We start from the raw sequence: 16,006 nt of genomic DNA, 5'->3' as shown, positions 1-16,006 counted from the left end.
GGACTGTTCATTCTCTAAAACTCCCAGAAGGTAGGTACTTCTATGTCCACATTTTACAAATGAGGAAACTGACCCACAGAGATTAGTTAACTGGCCCAAGACCACACAGTTACTTGGTTGTAAAACTGGGATTTGAATCAAGTCTGTGTGCTGCCAAAGCCCTTGGTTTTATCCTCTACTTCCTGCTGCCTGGGCTTCCCTGGTGGCTCAGCTGGTAAAGAATCCGCCTGCAACGCAGGAGACCCCGGTTTGATTCCTGGGTCGGGAAGATCCTCTGGAGAAGGGATAGACTACCCACTCCAGTATTCTTGCCTGGAGAATTCCATGGACAGAGAGGAGCCTGGCGGACTATAGTCCATAGGGTCGTAAAGAGTCGGACATGACTGAATGACTTTCACACACACACTTCCTCCTGCCTACACTGTGCCAGGCACTCCATGAGGCCCCTTCTCTCCCTGATACTGTTTAGTAAGTGTTGAAATGGCAGTGGAGAAGGTAATGCCTCACTTGCTGGGGAAGGGAAACGTCAGGGAGCTGGCTTGAGGCCAGGTCACGGCTGTTGCAGAGACTGTTAGCCGGTCTGCTGCGTCCATTGCATTTGAATGTGAATGGCTCAGACAGTAAAGAATCCGCCTGCAATGAGGGAGACCTGGGTTCGATTCCTGGATCAGGAAGATCCTCTGGAGAAGGGAATGGCAACCCACTCCAGTATACTGGCCTGGAGAATTCCACGGACAAAAGAGCCTGGTGCGCTACAGTCCATGGGGTCCAAAGAGTTGGACACAACTGAGAGATTAACACTTTCACACTTTCAACCCTCAGAGCAAACCAGAATGTAGTTTATACTTAACTGTTAGCATTTTAGGTTCAAGGAACTATGGGAAGTCAGCTTAAATAGCAGGCAGTGACAGTCTTGTCACCATAGTATGGTTAAGTCCCCTCTATACGAACCTTTGAGTTGTGAACTTTCAAAGCTGCAAGCATGCCCCTGTGTGCCTGCTGTTGTACTGTACTACTGTACTCTTCAAGGCACTATACTGTAAGATTAAAGATGTTTTCTTTGTTTTTTATGTTTGTTGATTTTTTGTTTACTCTCTGTATGAAAAGTTTCATAAACCTATTACAATACAGTGCTGTATAGCCGATTGTGTTAATTGGGTACCCAGGCTCACTTTGTTGGGCTTACAAATGAATTAGACTTACGAACGCACTTGTATGTAGGGGACTTACAGAATTTAAATAGAGGCTCTTATTGGGGATGTGAAGAAGACATTAAAACAGGAGGTCTGAGCTCAGGTTTCACTCCGATATCAATATCTAGGGTATCATACCTCTGTGACCTTTGGCTGCTTTTCTGAGAATAGTTTCTTTTCTTTCAGAGTTATAGCTGGTGAAAGATCAATTCTTGGATCAGAGCATATCAGGGCCAGAAGGGTCCTTAGAGGTGTTGCTAATAATAATAATAATAATGATAAAAATGAAAATTATAAAAATAATAGTAGCAGCTAGAATTGTTTTAATATATATTACCTGTTGAGTGATGTTTAAGCATGTGCCTTATAACATGACATTCCTAAGGGTTTACAGTCAGCTCCATTTGTCAGAGGGGATGCTGAAGCTCAGAGAGTTAAGGTGGTTCTTTTGAAGTCACACAGCTGTCAGTGACAGAGGCAGTAACCCCAGCCCAGGTCTGCTGGTCTTCAAAGTCTCTGTTGGTAAGCTGAAGCAGAGGGGAAAGAGACTTTGGGTTTGCTGGTCCTTCCTCTTCATCTTTGGGTCTACTGGAGCCATGGCTAGAATCTGCCGCTTGGCGGGAGCATCGAGGTTTCAACCTGCACCTTTTGTTTTCATAGCTCGCAGAATCACTGATCCCGAGGTCAAATCCCTGTTCTGGGTTAGCCGTTCAGAGGTACTTATGAGCACTTAACACTTTGAATAACTTCAGTGAAAACCCCTGTGGTGGTTCTTCAGCCAAAAGCAGAGCCCGACGGGTTGAGAAAGCTCTTAGTGGCGTTCAGAGATGAAGGCCCCCGGCCCTGTCCTCCTCCCTCCCCGCCAGCAGACCTGGATGATACCATTTCACAGTTCCCAGTGCCGAGGTTTGGAGGAGGAGCTTAATGTCAGGTGCCTGCTGGTTGTTACCTCCGCTCTGGATCGCCCTCCACCGGGCGCTTGAGGGCGGCGTCAGGTGCCTGCTGATTGTCACCTCCACTCTGGATCGCCCTCCACCGGGCGCTTGAGGGCGGCTGGTAGATGCGTGTTCAATTGTGTAACCCCTGGGCTGCTGGCAACTTCCTTGCTTGACTTTAAATGCTCTTGAAGTTGAGCAAGTCACCACTTCACAAGGCTTTGGGGTGTAATTAGGGTTGACGGAGCCCTTTGAATCGCTCGGATGAAAGGGTGTTAAGTTATATTGCTGTTACTAACCGTGTCTGTCTGTAGCCACTTGTTAGGTGTGGAGATTCATATGCTTGTGGAAATGGCTTTTAAAAGAAACCTCAGCTGCCTGTGTCATCAGTGGGAATGTAGCACTTACAAGGTGGGGATCTTTTTTTTTTTTGCCACCTTTGAAGTCCTTCAACCTCAGAGAATGCAATGGGAGACAGCGTGGAGGAGTGATTCTCATCAGGAGACTGGAAATCACATCTCTAGTCTCGCATCCTCCGGTCCTCACCTTGGGCAGCTTATTTCACTTCTCTGAGCCTTCCTTTGTTCATTACTAAACTCCATCAAGCTTGTGTGCTAAATCAGGACTCAGAGTAATACCCATTTCATAGGGTTATTTGTGGCTCAAAGGTGATGTGTAGACAGGACTTAGTCCGATGCCTGACATATATGCATATATAATATGTATAGCTGCTCCATAAATATCAGCCTTTATTATTTTTTATTTATTTTATTGAAGTATAGTTGAATTACAGTGTTGCATTAATTTCTACTGTACAGAAAAGTGGTTCAGTTATACATATATATACTTATATGTAAAAATATATGTATATACATATACAACTATATTCAATATATATGCACGTTCTTTTTCGTATTCTTTTCTACTATGATATCACAGGATATTGAATATAGTTTTCTGTGCTATACAGTAGGACCTTGTTTATCCATTCCATATAAAATAGCTTGCCTCTGCTAATTCCAAACTCCAAGTCCAAACTCCCAGTTCATCCCTCTGCCACACCACCCCTACCCCCTGCTGTTGGCAACCACAAGTCTGTTTCCTTTGTCTGTTTCTATTTTGTAGATAAGGTCATTTGTGTCACATTTTAAATTCCACATATAAGTGATATCACATGGTAATATTTGTCTTTCTCTTTCTATGTTACTTCACTTAGAGTGATAATCTCTAGCTGCATCCATGTTGCTGCAAATGGCATTATTTCATTCTTTTTTATGGCCGAGTAGTATTCCATTGTATATGTACCATACCTTTATCCAGTCTTCTGTTGATGGACATGCAGCTTGTTTCCATGTCTCAGCTATTATAAATAATGGTACAATGGACATTGGGGTTCATGTTTCTTTTCAAATTAGAGTTTTATCCAGATATACGCCCAGGAATGGGATTGCTTTGGTCATGTAGTAACTCTGTTTTTAGTTTTTTAAGGAACCTCCACACTGTTTTCCATAGTGACTATATTTACATTCCCACCAACAATATAGGAGTGTTTCCTTTTCTCCACATCCTTTCCAGCATTTGTTATTTGTAGACTTTTTAATGATGGCAATTCTGATTGGTGTGAGGTGATACCTTGTTATGGTTTTGATTTGCATTTATCTGATAATTAGTGACATTGAGCATCTTTTCATGTGCCCGTTAGCCATCATATTGTTATGTCTTCTTTGGAGAAATGTCTGTTTAGATCTTGTTCTCATTTTTTGATTGGGTTGTCTGGGGTTTTTTGTTAATTGAGTTATATGAGATATTTGTATATTTTGGAAATTAAGCCAGCCTTCATTAGTATAATAACCTTTTAACCTTGATTTTGATGTTTAGACTGGTTTATCCTTGTTGGTTTCACAATTTTCATTTCCAGGTTTCACACCTCCACAGCCTCCTCCCTGAAACAGCACTGACTTGTCTGTTCAGCCACAGCTGCTTATGTCCCCTCTTCATCTCTTTACTGCCCCTTGGCAAGTTGTTAACAACCCTGTCGACCTAAATAAACCTAGAAATAATCAAGCAAAAAGAGTTCATTTGGAATTTGAGAACTGCAGCCCAGGGCACACAGATTCAAGTATCAATTCAAACAGTAAAAGTCAAGGGCTTTTAAAAGTGAAGGGAGGCTTGCGTTACAAGGGATTTTCACTGAAGTTAGAGACAGAAGCTAGTTGTGGCTAAGTGTGATTGAGCTCTAAGGCCATCACTAGAGGGGAAGTCATTACTGTGACAAGTTGCACGTGGGATTGCAGAGTCCTTGGAACATTTGTGGTTTGGCCTGGTTCAGAAAGTTATGGTTCCATCCTGTGAGGATGTATGTAAGGTCCATCTCCTTAATGGCCTCGCAGCCCCATTTTAAAACCTCTTGACTTAAATGACTCCATTTTGTGTCACATTTCACAGCACATTCTCCAACAGCCATGTAGACTTAGTCTTTTCAAAGGACAGCGTGGTCTCCCTGGTAAAAATAATATAGTGACTACCAGTTATAGGTCGAGCCATATGAATCTTCCACCTTTGTAGGTCAAAACTAGTTGGATATCAGCCATTTCATATGGTCCACCCTAATTCTAAGTTGCTGTGTTAAGTGTTTCTTCCAAACAACCTCAAGAAGTTTCTGTACCAGCTCTAGCAGAGGAGCACCGTCCTCCCACCCAGCAGAGCAGAGAGGAACCGAGCCTCAGAGAAGCAGATTCCACCATCCTGCCTACCCTGAACCTGCAAGTGTGTGGCCCAACCTGCCCTCTGAACATCACCACCCAGGTCTCAGTTTCTGCACAATTCCTGGAGCCTGTTTCAGCTCTCCTCTGTCTCCCACTAAGGTTTAGATAAAGCAGCTTTGAGGTGTTGTTGGAGCAGGAACCAGTCTCCTACCTGCCCAAGGCAGTTCCTGCAAAATTACTGCCAGTTTATAACAATTTGCTCATTAGCATAGGTAAACTGAGTTATTAGACTACCTGTCTGGCCCCAAGATCTTTGCCCCTTATGAAGCTGAGTTTCTTGCTTTCAATCCTAGGAGCCAAACAGAGTGAAGGACTTCCTTTGAGGTCCTCAAACTTGACCCTCCAAGGAAACACTGTGTATTTTCTCACACTTTCTTTTAGTTGACATCTAAAACTTAAAACTTTTCATTACAAACTTAAATATCTGCAAAGCATATAGTTCCTAGCACATTTAAATTCTATTGTTTTTTTAAAAAAACTCTTATATACGCTTAACTAAAGCCCCCAAAATATAAAGACCGCTTGATACCTACCTTCAGTCTTCTGAAAAAACTCTTCTTTAACAGTTGGAATTTTTACATCTTCCCTTTTCCTCCCTAAGTTCCATTTCCCCCACAGAATATTATCCCCAAAATGTGTGTTGACTTAAAAATTCACAACACAAGAGTTGTGAATTTAAGTTTTATTCAGAGACCTTACTGAGGACTATAGCCCAGGAGACAGCTTCTCAGTAGCTCTGAGAAAGCTGTTCTGAAGAGGTAGGGGGAGTAACCAGTTTATATGTGATTTTTTTTTTTTTACTAGGAAACACATGCAGTAAAGTGTACATCTGGGTAAAAGATTACCGCTAGTCACAAAAAATCTCAAGTTACTGATTTTAGTGCTTTTTATTTTTATGTGTGGGAAGATGCAAGAATCTGGGTTCATTAAGATTTTTCCTGAGATATGATTTTAACTATCTAAGGGGCCTGCTTGTCCAAACACAGAGCATCCTATTGTTTTCTTAATGTTGATCAGCAACTGCAACAGATTGCAGCCTAATCCTTAAAATTTTTACAGAAATACCTATCATACCTCTACAAGAAAAAGTGTAGAGTATGTAACCAAATTTCGTTTAAAAAATTTTCCTTTGACGTAAGGTTCATAGGTTTTGATTCAATACAGAATTCTTTATATAATTGAATAAAAGCAATTGATTAATGCAGTATAAATTTTTATCATCATTTTTGAGCAAAAAATAACATTGTTTAGAAAAATGTATATGAATGAGAAAAATAGGACTTCATTTTCAATATTTAAGATGCATGTTACTAACTGATAGAATGAGATAGAATTTAGCATCCATTCTGTTGCAAGCTTTGGTTATTATGGCTAGAAGAGCTTGTGTACATACCCAGAATGGAAGAAGTGTAGTGAATCACTGAATTCTTTCAACTCCTTCTGAGTTTTGTGCTAAAAATCAGGTAGTGATAAACTATTTTTATTGACCTATCAGCTAACAATATGTATAGGACCTCATTCGTGTTCACAACGACATACTAGACACACTTAATTTAAAAAGGGATCTGTTTTTGCTTTTACAGTTTCCATGAAGTTTACCAAAAAAGCACTATCAATATTCTAGTAACTTTTTTCACTTAGGGCACCTTGCGTTAACCTGATCTATTCAGAAAAGATTGGGGAAATTGAAATATTATTAATTTAACTATACCTTTACCCTTACTGTATCGTAAAACATATATTCACACATGTATTTTAACTATATGGGCTTCTCTAGTGTCTCAGTGGTAAAGAATTCACCTGCTGATGCAGGAGATGCAGGTTTTGATCCCTAGTCTGGCAAGATTCCCTGGAGAAGGAAATGGCAACCCACTTCGGTATTCTTGCCTGGAGAAACCCATGAACAGAGGAACCTGGCAGGCAACCGTCCTGGGATCACCAAGAGTTGGACACAACTTAGCAACTGAACAACAACAATATATATTTTAACTATAGAATATAATTCAAATATTTACCATAAATATTTGTACATGTATTTTAATTATAAATACTTTATACTTTGCCTGAATATATTTTTTGGTCAAAACTTAGAACTGTGGGTGTAACCTAATTAACAAAGCTAGTCTTTATTGTCCAAACATCAGTTAAATCAGACTCTCTCTTGTTAGGATTTCTAAATATCCTAACAAGGGCCAGAGTATCCTATTCTAATGTCTGTCATACCTTCACAGAAATATGTATGAGAGAGGAAGAGAAAACAATTCCAAGAATTGGCATTTATCACTAAAGAAATCTCCCAGGAAACAAAATTTCAGAATTCCCCTTGGTTTCTTAGTGGTTTGACAACTTGAGTGAAAGACAAGCCTTTCTTTGATAAACTGGGAAGAAGCTATTGAGAAAAGTGAGAAAGGGAAGCTATAGGTAGCCAGCAAAAAGCCTGGATGGAAATTCTGGTGGCTGAATCCCTTACAATCATCAGCAAAACCTTTGTTAAAGAAGGCCCCTAGGGCTCCTAGTCTGAAGGGCGTGGCCTTCTAAACCTTGCCATCCTGATTTCTCTCTTAGAAGCAGTCATAATGATTCAGAGCCTCCCTATTATCTCCAAGCCCGAAACCAAACTGTCTGAGATAGAAAAGCCCCCTCCCAATCTGGCCAGCCCAGCCCTTAAGCCTTATCCCTCTCACTCAGTATCTAGAAGATAGCCCCAGCTACATAGAAACCCTCATTGGTCCTCAAGCTCTCACACACAGGTCCCCTTTTACGTTCAGTGCCTTTGAGCCCATTTCCCCCTGGATCTTATCCCTCCACATCACCTTCTTTCCATCCCTCAAAGGTGCCATGCTCATTCCCACCATACGGGCCTCCCACAGGATGTAGGATGGCTTTCTCCACCTCACCGCCACCAGTCTGCATCTTCAGATCTCCTTGTGAAACGGTTCTTCAGCGGGGCTTCCCTTAACCCTGCGTCTCTCACACACTAAATCAGGCCTCTGTGCTTCTCTAGGTAGCTCTGACTGAAGTGTGAGTAATAATAATCAGATGTTTAATATGTATGACCTGAGGACAGGGACAGTGCACGGCACGTTGACAGTCAGTACATGGCATGCACTAGGCACTGATTAAGTGAATATGTGTCTGGAATGCTATTCTTCCCTTCTCTGTAAAAGATCTGTATTCTGTGCTAGCCTCGGAGCCTTTGAGTCAAGAACCGATTCCCCGGTCCTTGATAATAGCTACTAATTACCAAGTACCTATCCTGTGTCAGGCATTGTTCCAGAGCTTTATATATAACATAGTTTGACATAGCAGTTAAGAGCACGGGCTCTAATGTCAGACTACCCAAGTTCCAGTTCTGCTTCATCAGCTTACCAGTGACCTCATACCCTCTGTGCCTCAGTTTCCTTCAGTTCAGTTCATTTCAGTCGCTCAGTTGTGTCCGAGTCTTTGCGATCCCATGGACTGCAGCACGCCAGGCCTCCCTGTCCACCACCAACTCCCAGAGTTTACTCAAACTCATGTCCATTGAGTTGGCGATGCCATCCAACCATCTCATCCTCTGTCGCCCCCTTCTCCTCCTCTCTTCAATCTTTCCCAGCATCAGGGTCTTTTCCAATAAGTCAGTTCTTCCCATCAGGTGGCCAAAGTATAGGAGTTTCAGCTTCAGCATCAGTCCTTCCAGTGAATATTCAGGGCTGATTTCCTTTAGGATGGACTGGTTGGATCTCCTTGCAGTCCAAGGGACTCTCAAGAGTCTTCTCCAACACCACAGTTCAAAAGCATCAATTCATTGACACTCAGCTTTCTTTATAGTCCAACTCTCACATCCATACACGACCACTGGAAAAACCAAAGCTTTGACTAGACGGACCTTTGTTGGCAAAGTAATGTTTCTGCTTTTTAATATGCTGTCTAGGTTGATATTAACTTTTCTTCCAAGGAGCAAGTGTCTTTTAATTTCATGGCTGCAGTCACCATCTGCAGTGATTTTGGAGCCCCCAAAAATAAAGTCTCTCACCGTTTCTGTTGTTTCCCCATCTATTTCCATGAAGTGATGGGACCAGATGCCATGATCTTAGTTTTCTGAATGTTGAGCTTCAAGCTAACTTTTTCACTCTTCTCTTTCATTTTCATCAAGAGGCTCTTTAGTTCTTCTTCACTTTCTGCCATAATGGTGGTGTCATCTGCATAGCTGAGGTTATTGATATTTCTCCCTGCAATCTCGATTCCAGCTTGTGCATCATCCAGTCCAGCATTTCCCATTATGTTCTATGCATATAAGTTAAATAAGCAGGATGACAATATACAGCCTTGACGTACTCCTTTCCCGATTTGGAACCAGTCTGTTGTTCCATGTCCAGTTCTAACTGTTGCTTCTTGACTTGCATACAGATTTCTCAGGAGGCAGGTCAGGTGGTCTGGTATTCCCATCTCTTTAAATTTTCCACAGTTTGTTGTTTACTGTAAAATTAAATAACAGTACCTACCTATGTCGTTATTATGAGGATTAAATGAGTTAATATGTATAAAGTACTTAAAACAGTATTTGGCATGTAGTAAACGCTCAATAAATGTTATTTGTCATTATCATTGTCATCATCATTTCTAATCTAAACAAGCCTGATCTGTCAGTTTACAAAGACCAAGCTATCTCTAGTAGAAGAGCTGACCAGTCGTGTGAAAAGAACTCAGCCATGTAAAAATCCAAGACTTGATGCTTTTGAACTGTGGTGTTGGAGAAGACTCTTGAGAGTCCCTTGGACTGCAATAAGATCCAACCAGTCCATCCTAAAGGAGATCAGTCCTGGGTGTTCATTGGAAGGACTGATGTTGAAGCTGAAACTCCAATACTTTGGCCACCTCATGCGAAGAGTTGACTCATTGGAAAAGACGCTAATGCTGGGAAGGATTGGGGACAGGAGGAGAAGGGGACAACAGAGGATGAGATGGTTGGATGGCATCACTGACTCAATGGACATGGGTTTGGGTAGACTCTGGGAGTTGGTGATGGACAGAGAGGCCTGGCGTGCTGCGGTTCATGGGGTCGCAAAGAGTCAGACACGACTGAGCGACTGAACTGAACTTTGCCTAGAGGTCCAGTGGTTAGGACTTGGTGCTTTCACTACTGAGGGCCCAGGTTCAATCCCTGGTCAGGGAACTAATATCCCACAGGCTGTGCAGGGCGGCCAAACAAAAAAAGATAATGTGGCAACTCTGGAAATCAGATCCACCCCCACCCCTGCACCCTCTGTTGTGATTTGTTATCGTTTGCTTGGTTAGTGATTTTTCTCAACATTTTTTGGTAAAGTCTGTATTTTCTGTTGTGTGTGGCTCACCCAAGTCTGTGTCTGATAGCTTGGTGGTCAGTTTGTGTTTCAGTAGAGTTCCTTGAATGCCTAGAGCAAAAACAAACCAAGACAAAACTCTCCCAGGCTTTGCACACTGGCTCTGCTGGGGCACTACTCCAAGGCTGACCAGTCTGTTTACAGCTCTGTCTGAATTCTTGCTGCTTCTCCTCTGCCTGAAGGCTACCGGATGTGAATACTTAGCATCTTCTCAAGTGTTTTTTGGAGCACACATCCAGCCCTGGGTATGTGAATGGTCTTCTTGATTCCCCAGGATCCTTGAGAGCTTTTAAAAGCCCTACCCGACTCACCTTGTCCCCCATATCTTCTTTCCTGGCCTCTTCCTGCCCAGTCTTTCCCTTCTGTCTATTGTTCATCCCAGTGCTATCCCTTGCCCCGGGCTGCTGCATCCAACACTTGTGCCTTTAAGTGCTTCTGGCAATAGTATCCTGGAAGCTTCCCACCAACCCTTGAACGCCTCCAAGTCAGGCAAAACAAAGGCAAGCCTTTGTGCCAGACAGGTCAGAATCCACAACCACAATATCTAAAAAATAAAGTCCTTATTGCTGCCTCGGTTCTCATGACTCCCATAGGTCTGTAGTTTAAGGGATAGTTGGCAGGTGATGTAAAATGCCGTAGTGCTCTCTGCCTGTAAAGCAAATGCTTCTTTCTTCACCAGGCCTTCCCCTGCTTGTTATAAGTTTTTAACTAGACTCCAGAGTTCTATAAAAATTGATTCAGACAGTGTTTACGAGTTCATTCATTGTTTTTCTGGAGGGATAGTTCCCTGGAGGTCTTTTATTCCACCATTTTCAATGACATTACCTGTAACAACATTGTGAATATACTAAAAACAAAACACTTTGAAAAGGTCAAAACGCTGACTTTTATGGTTTTTGAACTGCATCACAATAAAAAAGGTAGTGAAAAGTTAAATAAAGATATTCTGGGTTCATGCTGCTGCTGCTACTAAGTCGCTTCAGTTGTGTCCGACTCTGTGCGACGCCATAGATGGCAGCCCACCAGGCTCCCCCATCCCTGGGATTCTCCAGGCAAGAACACTGGAGCGGGTTGCCATTTCCTTCTCCAGTGCATGAAAGGGAAAAGTAAAAGGGAAGTCGCTCAGTCGTGTCTGACTCTTCGCGACCCCATGGACTGCAGCCTACCAGGCTCCTCCGTCCATGGGATTTCCCAGGCAAGAGTACTGGAGTGGGGTGCCATTGCCTTCTCCAGAATGACCTTAAAAGGCTTTTAGAGCCATTAAAATACCTTAACTGAGCAAAAATGTGGGAAACAACCTAACAGTAGAGTGATCCATACTCGGATCAAATGGAAGATCAAAACCACCCACTTGTAAACATCTGGAACAGAGTCCCATCTCCAGTCCCAGCCCAAAACTGTTGGATCGTTAAGCAGCCTTGGTCCACTGAGGAAGCTCATCAGTTAGCTGTTGCTGTATAACAACATCCTAAGTGGCTAAAAGCAACACCCATTTTACTGCTTACAATTCTATGGGTCAAAAGTCTGGACAGGATCCAGCAGAACTGAAATCAAGATTTCAAAGAGATGTTGGTGCTCTGTTGTTGATTGCAGCACTGTTGGCAGCAGTCAATGTGTGGGAACAACCCAAATGTCCATTGAAAAATGAAGAAAGAAAATGTGGTATATACTACAATGGAATGTGAAATGTTGTTGTTTAGCCGCTAAGTCGTGTCTGACTCTTTGCAACTCTGTGGACTGTAGCCCACCAGACTCCTCTGTCCTTGGTTTTTCTCAGGCAAGAATACTGGAAGAGGTTGCCATTTTGTCCTCCAGGGGATCTTCCCGACCCGGGGATCAAACCCGCATTTCCTGCGTTGACAGGCAGATTCTTTACTACTGAGCCACTGGGCTTCCCTAAGCCCACAATGGAATATTACCCAGCCTTAAAAAAAAGAAGGAAATCCTGTAATATGCCACCACATGGGTTAACCTTGAGGACATTATGCAAAGTGAAAGAAGTGCTAGACTGACTGTGCCTCTTGTCCTCCCACCGTAATTCATTTGTGGAAGTCAGAATTCCCAATGTGATGGTGTTTGGAGATGAGGACTTTGGGAGGCAATTACGAGAATCGGGCATTCATAAATGGGATTAGTACCATTGTAAGAGACAAGACAGAGTTCTCTTTCTCTACCATGTGAGGACATAGCAAGAAGGTGTCCATCTGCAAGCCAGGAAAACGGCTTTCACCAGGAACAGAATCAGCCAACACCTTAATCCTGGACCTCTTAGCCTCCAGATCTGTGAGAAATAATGGCCATTCACTCTGTCATATTTGCTACAGCAGCCCAAATTGACTGAGGCAATGAGCCAGTTACAGAAGAATAGAAACTGCATGATTCTACTAATGTGGGGAATCTTAAATAGTCAAACTCATAGAATCAGGGGCTTTGCAGGTGATAGTGGTAAAGAACCCACCTGCTAACACAGGAAATGTAAGAGATGGGGATTCGACCCCTGGAACGATCCCCTGGAGGAAGAAATGGCAACCCACTCCACTATTCTTGCTTGGAGAATCCCATGGACAGAGGAGCATGGCGAGTCACAATCCACGGGGTCGCAAAGAGTTGGACACAACTGACGTGACTTAGCACACACACACATTGGGGAATGCATTTATCATACCTTACGTAAAGGACTAGGTTATAAAACAAATTATCAACTTACTTTTATAAAATACATTAACATTTCTATTGACATCTAAATTTATGGACAGAAAATTATTTTCCAAAAACCAAAACATTTACAGTAATCATCTATGATTTTTTTGTCTTCTTGCATTATTGTTCTTTTCATTTATATTTCCTAAATTATTCTACAGTGAATCTACAGTGAATATATATTTGGTTATCATTGTATCAGGTTTTTTTAAAAAATGCTAAGGAATCTGAACCTCATTCTTAAGGTGACATAAATTAAATTTTTATAAATTAAATAATTAAAAGTGTCCTCAGCAACTTTGCCAGTTAAAAAAAGTCTTGTTGAGACCCCTCTGGGAAGAGGAAGACTCCATTGATTAGATGGCGAATGTGCCCCTGCCTGTGTTTTTCTTGTAAATTCTGTTGGAACTCTCTTGCTTTTTCGATGATCCAGCTAGCAAGGCAGCCAGATTAAACTCGGACAGAAAAATTCCATTAGAGGATCTGGGGAGGCGTGGTTTTGTGATGAATGTTTCTTCCTGATTTTGTTTTGAAACAGCAAACAGTTGGGTTCAAACTGTTTGAACGGTTTGTGTCCTGGGGCCCCTTGGCTTAGGCCCAACTCATTCACGTCTGCTTCTGTGACATTTCCTTACAGGAAAACTTGATCGGCGCTCTCTTGGCAATTTTTGGGCACCTTGTGGTCAGCATTGCACTTAATCTCCAGGTATGTTTCCATCACCAGCACTGCCTGGGGCAGAGATGCAGCCGGAGCGGGGTTATCCGGTGCAGGCCCCTGCCTCCTCCCAGTGGGATGTTGCCTACCCCATCCCAGGGCTGGGACAGTACCTGGTGGGTTGTTCCAGAATACTCTCTTGGTTCTATGCCTCCACTTCATTCCCCATCATCCCTCAACTATGAAGACTGTGCTGTCTGTTGTTTAGAAGTCTCTGGGGGTGGGTGGGGTGCCCTGGAGCAGCTGCTGTGGACGCCCTGCCCCACATGCCCTCGGCCTACTTGAGATCCCAGGCAGCTGTGGTTTGGAGGGAGCTCGGAGCACCGGGGGGATAAGCCCCACTGGCCGCAGGTGCAGCTAGACAGCCAGCTGTGTGCGTTGGGCGCTGGTGGTGGTTGTTAATGCCCCGGGGCAGCCTTCAACCAGTGGGAATTGGGAGTCAATGGATAAATACCCCCAGTCCCCCTTCCTTGGGGTGGATGGTTCTGAGGAGAGTTCACAGGGTTTCTTAGAGAGTCCTCAGTGGAACTGAGCCCAGTTGCCTTAAGCACTAACTCACCCTCTAGTGTACCCTTCAATGACCTTCTTCCCGAGCCTGTCTCGCTTTCTGCCTCCCTGCTTTTGCTTCCTGGAATCACCTCCCAAATCGACGCCCTGCTCCCTAGCCCTTGTTTCAAGGACTGCTTCTGGGAAGCCCAGCCTAAGACTTGACAACTGGGACTTCCCTGGGGGTCCAGTGGCTAAGTCTCCATGCTCCCAATGCAGGGGGCCAGGGTTCAGTCCCTCGTCAGGAAACTAGACCCTACTTGTTACAACTAAAGATTCCACATGCCACAACTTAAAAAGAAAGAAAAAAAAAGGCTGGACACCTGTAAGCAGGGCAAATATAGCACATTGACTAATCCTTTCCCTTCACGCTGCCCCCAGCTTCAGCGAGTGAGCTGCTCTGCCTCGCTAGAGCGGGCACATGAACACTCTGCTTCCACGTGTGCACACGTGTGTGTTTCTGAGGCTGCGTGGTCTCTTGGCTCCTCGTCTGGCTCCCTCTCCTCCCTCTGCAGACTGGCTCCTCTGCTTCCGTATCTGCTTCTACACAACCCCGCACCGTGATCCAGGACCCATGTGGCAGACTTGACCCTCTGACTCAGCATGCCTTTCAGGCTTTCCTTAGTCACTGCCTCAGGGTCTGTGTCCCAAGCTCACATTTCCAGAACCAGGAATACTGTTCCTGCTTGGGCCCAGTGTCCACCCAAGGTGGGGGAAGATCTACTAACACTCACAGATCTGCCTAGCAGAGCTGAGGGCATTTCTCCAGAAAGGAGGGTATCCAGGTGGGCACCCTAAACAAGGGGACTCCTGAGCCTTACAGTTAGAGGGTCAACCTGAGGGCCAGGCTAAAGTGGGCATCCTTAGGTCATGGCTCTCACCCCAGACTGCTCATTGCCTGTGATGTGCATCAGAAATGCACATTTCCAGGCCTTGCCCATGCCTCCCCTCTGAGGGTGAGGCCCAGACACGTGTATTTTTTCAAAGCTTCCCGGAGAATGTAAGGCCTCACAGTCAGTTTGAGAGCTCTTGTCTCAGAAGAGCAATCTAAGGTTTAGAGCGCCAGTGTTTACTTTTCTCTGAGGGAGGACTCAGAAAAACCTGACAATCTCCCCCAAGTTATTTTTAAGAGTAGGGGGGAGGCAGTGGATTTAGGGTTCATATGCTGTAGCATCTTTTCCCCAGAGATCTGGACGAATCGAGTTCTTTCTTGGACTTCTAGAAGTACTGCCACATCCGCCTCGCAGGCTCCAAGGACCCTCGGGCCTATTTCAAGACCAAGACATGGTGGCTGGGCCTGTTCCTGATGCTTCTGGGCGAGCTGGGCGTGTTTGCCTCCTACGCCTTTGCTCCCCTCTCCCTGATCGTGCCCCTCGGCGCTGTCTCTGTGATAGGTAAGACTCAGCTCCCAACCCACCCCTCCCCTGGGACTCGCCCACCTCTGCGATCAGTGTCACCGCCAGGATCAGAGAGACTTGTTCAACAAGCCAGCTTTTGCTTTGCTAATATTACCTAACACTTACAAAGGGCTTCGTACACAGCAGCCCCTACTCTAAGCACTTTACAGATACTGATTCTCCTGATCCTCCTGGCAGCCTTTTGAGGGAGACATTGTTATTATTATCATTTTACAGATGAGGAAACTGAGGCACAGAGTGGTGAAGCTACTTTTCCCAAATCACACAGCTAGTAAGGAGCAGGGCTGGGATGCACACCAGGCTATTTGCCTCTCGAATCTGTTTAAGATTCAGAATGCTTATCAGAATTGCTTTTTATTTCTACTGCAGAAGGAAGATTAACCTTGACCCGT

The 16,006-nt window shown here is 44.0% G+C and overlaps 1 protein-coding gene across 6 annotated transcripts in view; it reads left to right on the top strand.

The window, feature by feature from the left end:
* Nucleotides 1-16,006, top strand: part of NIPAL3 (NIPA like domain containing 3) — a 52,010-nt gene that overhangs the window by 6,396 nt on the left and 29,608 nt on the right. For 4 of the 6 annotated variants that reach the window (XM_081586734.1, XM_081586731.1, XM_081586729.1 and 1 more), the window contains exons 2-3: nt 13,573-13,641; nt 15,419-15,590. In XM_081586734.1, the coding sequence (XP_081442860.1) occupies nt 15,503-15,590 (88 nt within the window). In that variant the 5' untranslated portion in view covers nt 13,573-13,641; nt 15,419-15,502. Of the gene's footprint in view, nt 1-13,572; nt 13,642-15,381; nt 15,591-16,006 lie in introns of all 6 variants that reach the window. The other 2 variants (XM_081586732.1, XM_081586733.1) reach the window with 1 other exon arrangement.

This window comes from Giraffa tippelskirchi, chromosome 3, assembly GCF_054371585.1.
Source record: "Giraffa tippelskirchi isolate mGirTip1 chromosome 3, T2T-mGirTip1v1.2.pri, whole genome shotgun sequence".
NCBI classification, from domain to species: Eukaryota; Metazoa; Chordata; class Mammalia; order Artiodactyla; family Giraffidae; genus Giraffa; species Giraffa tippelskirchi.
This window is presented reverse-complemented; position numbering and strand designations above follow the sequence as displayed.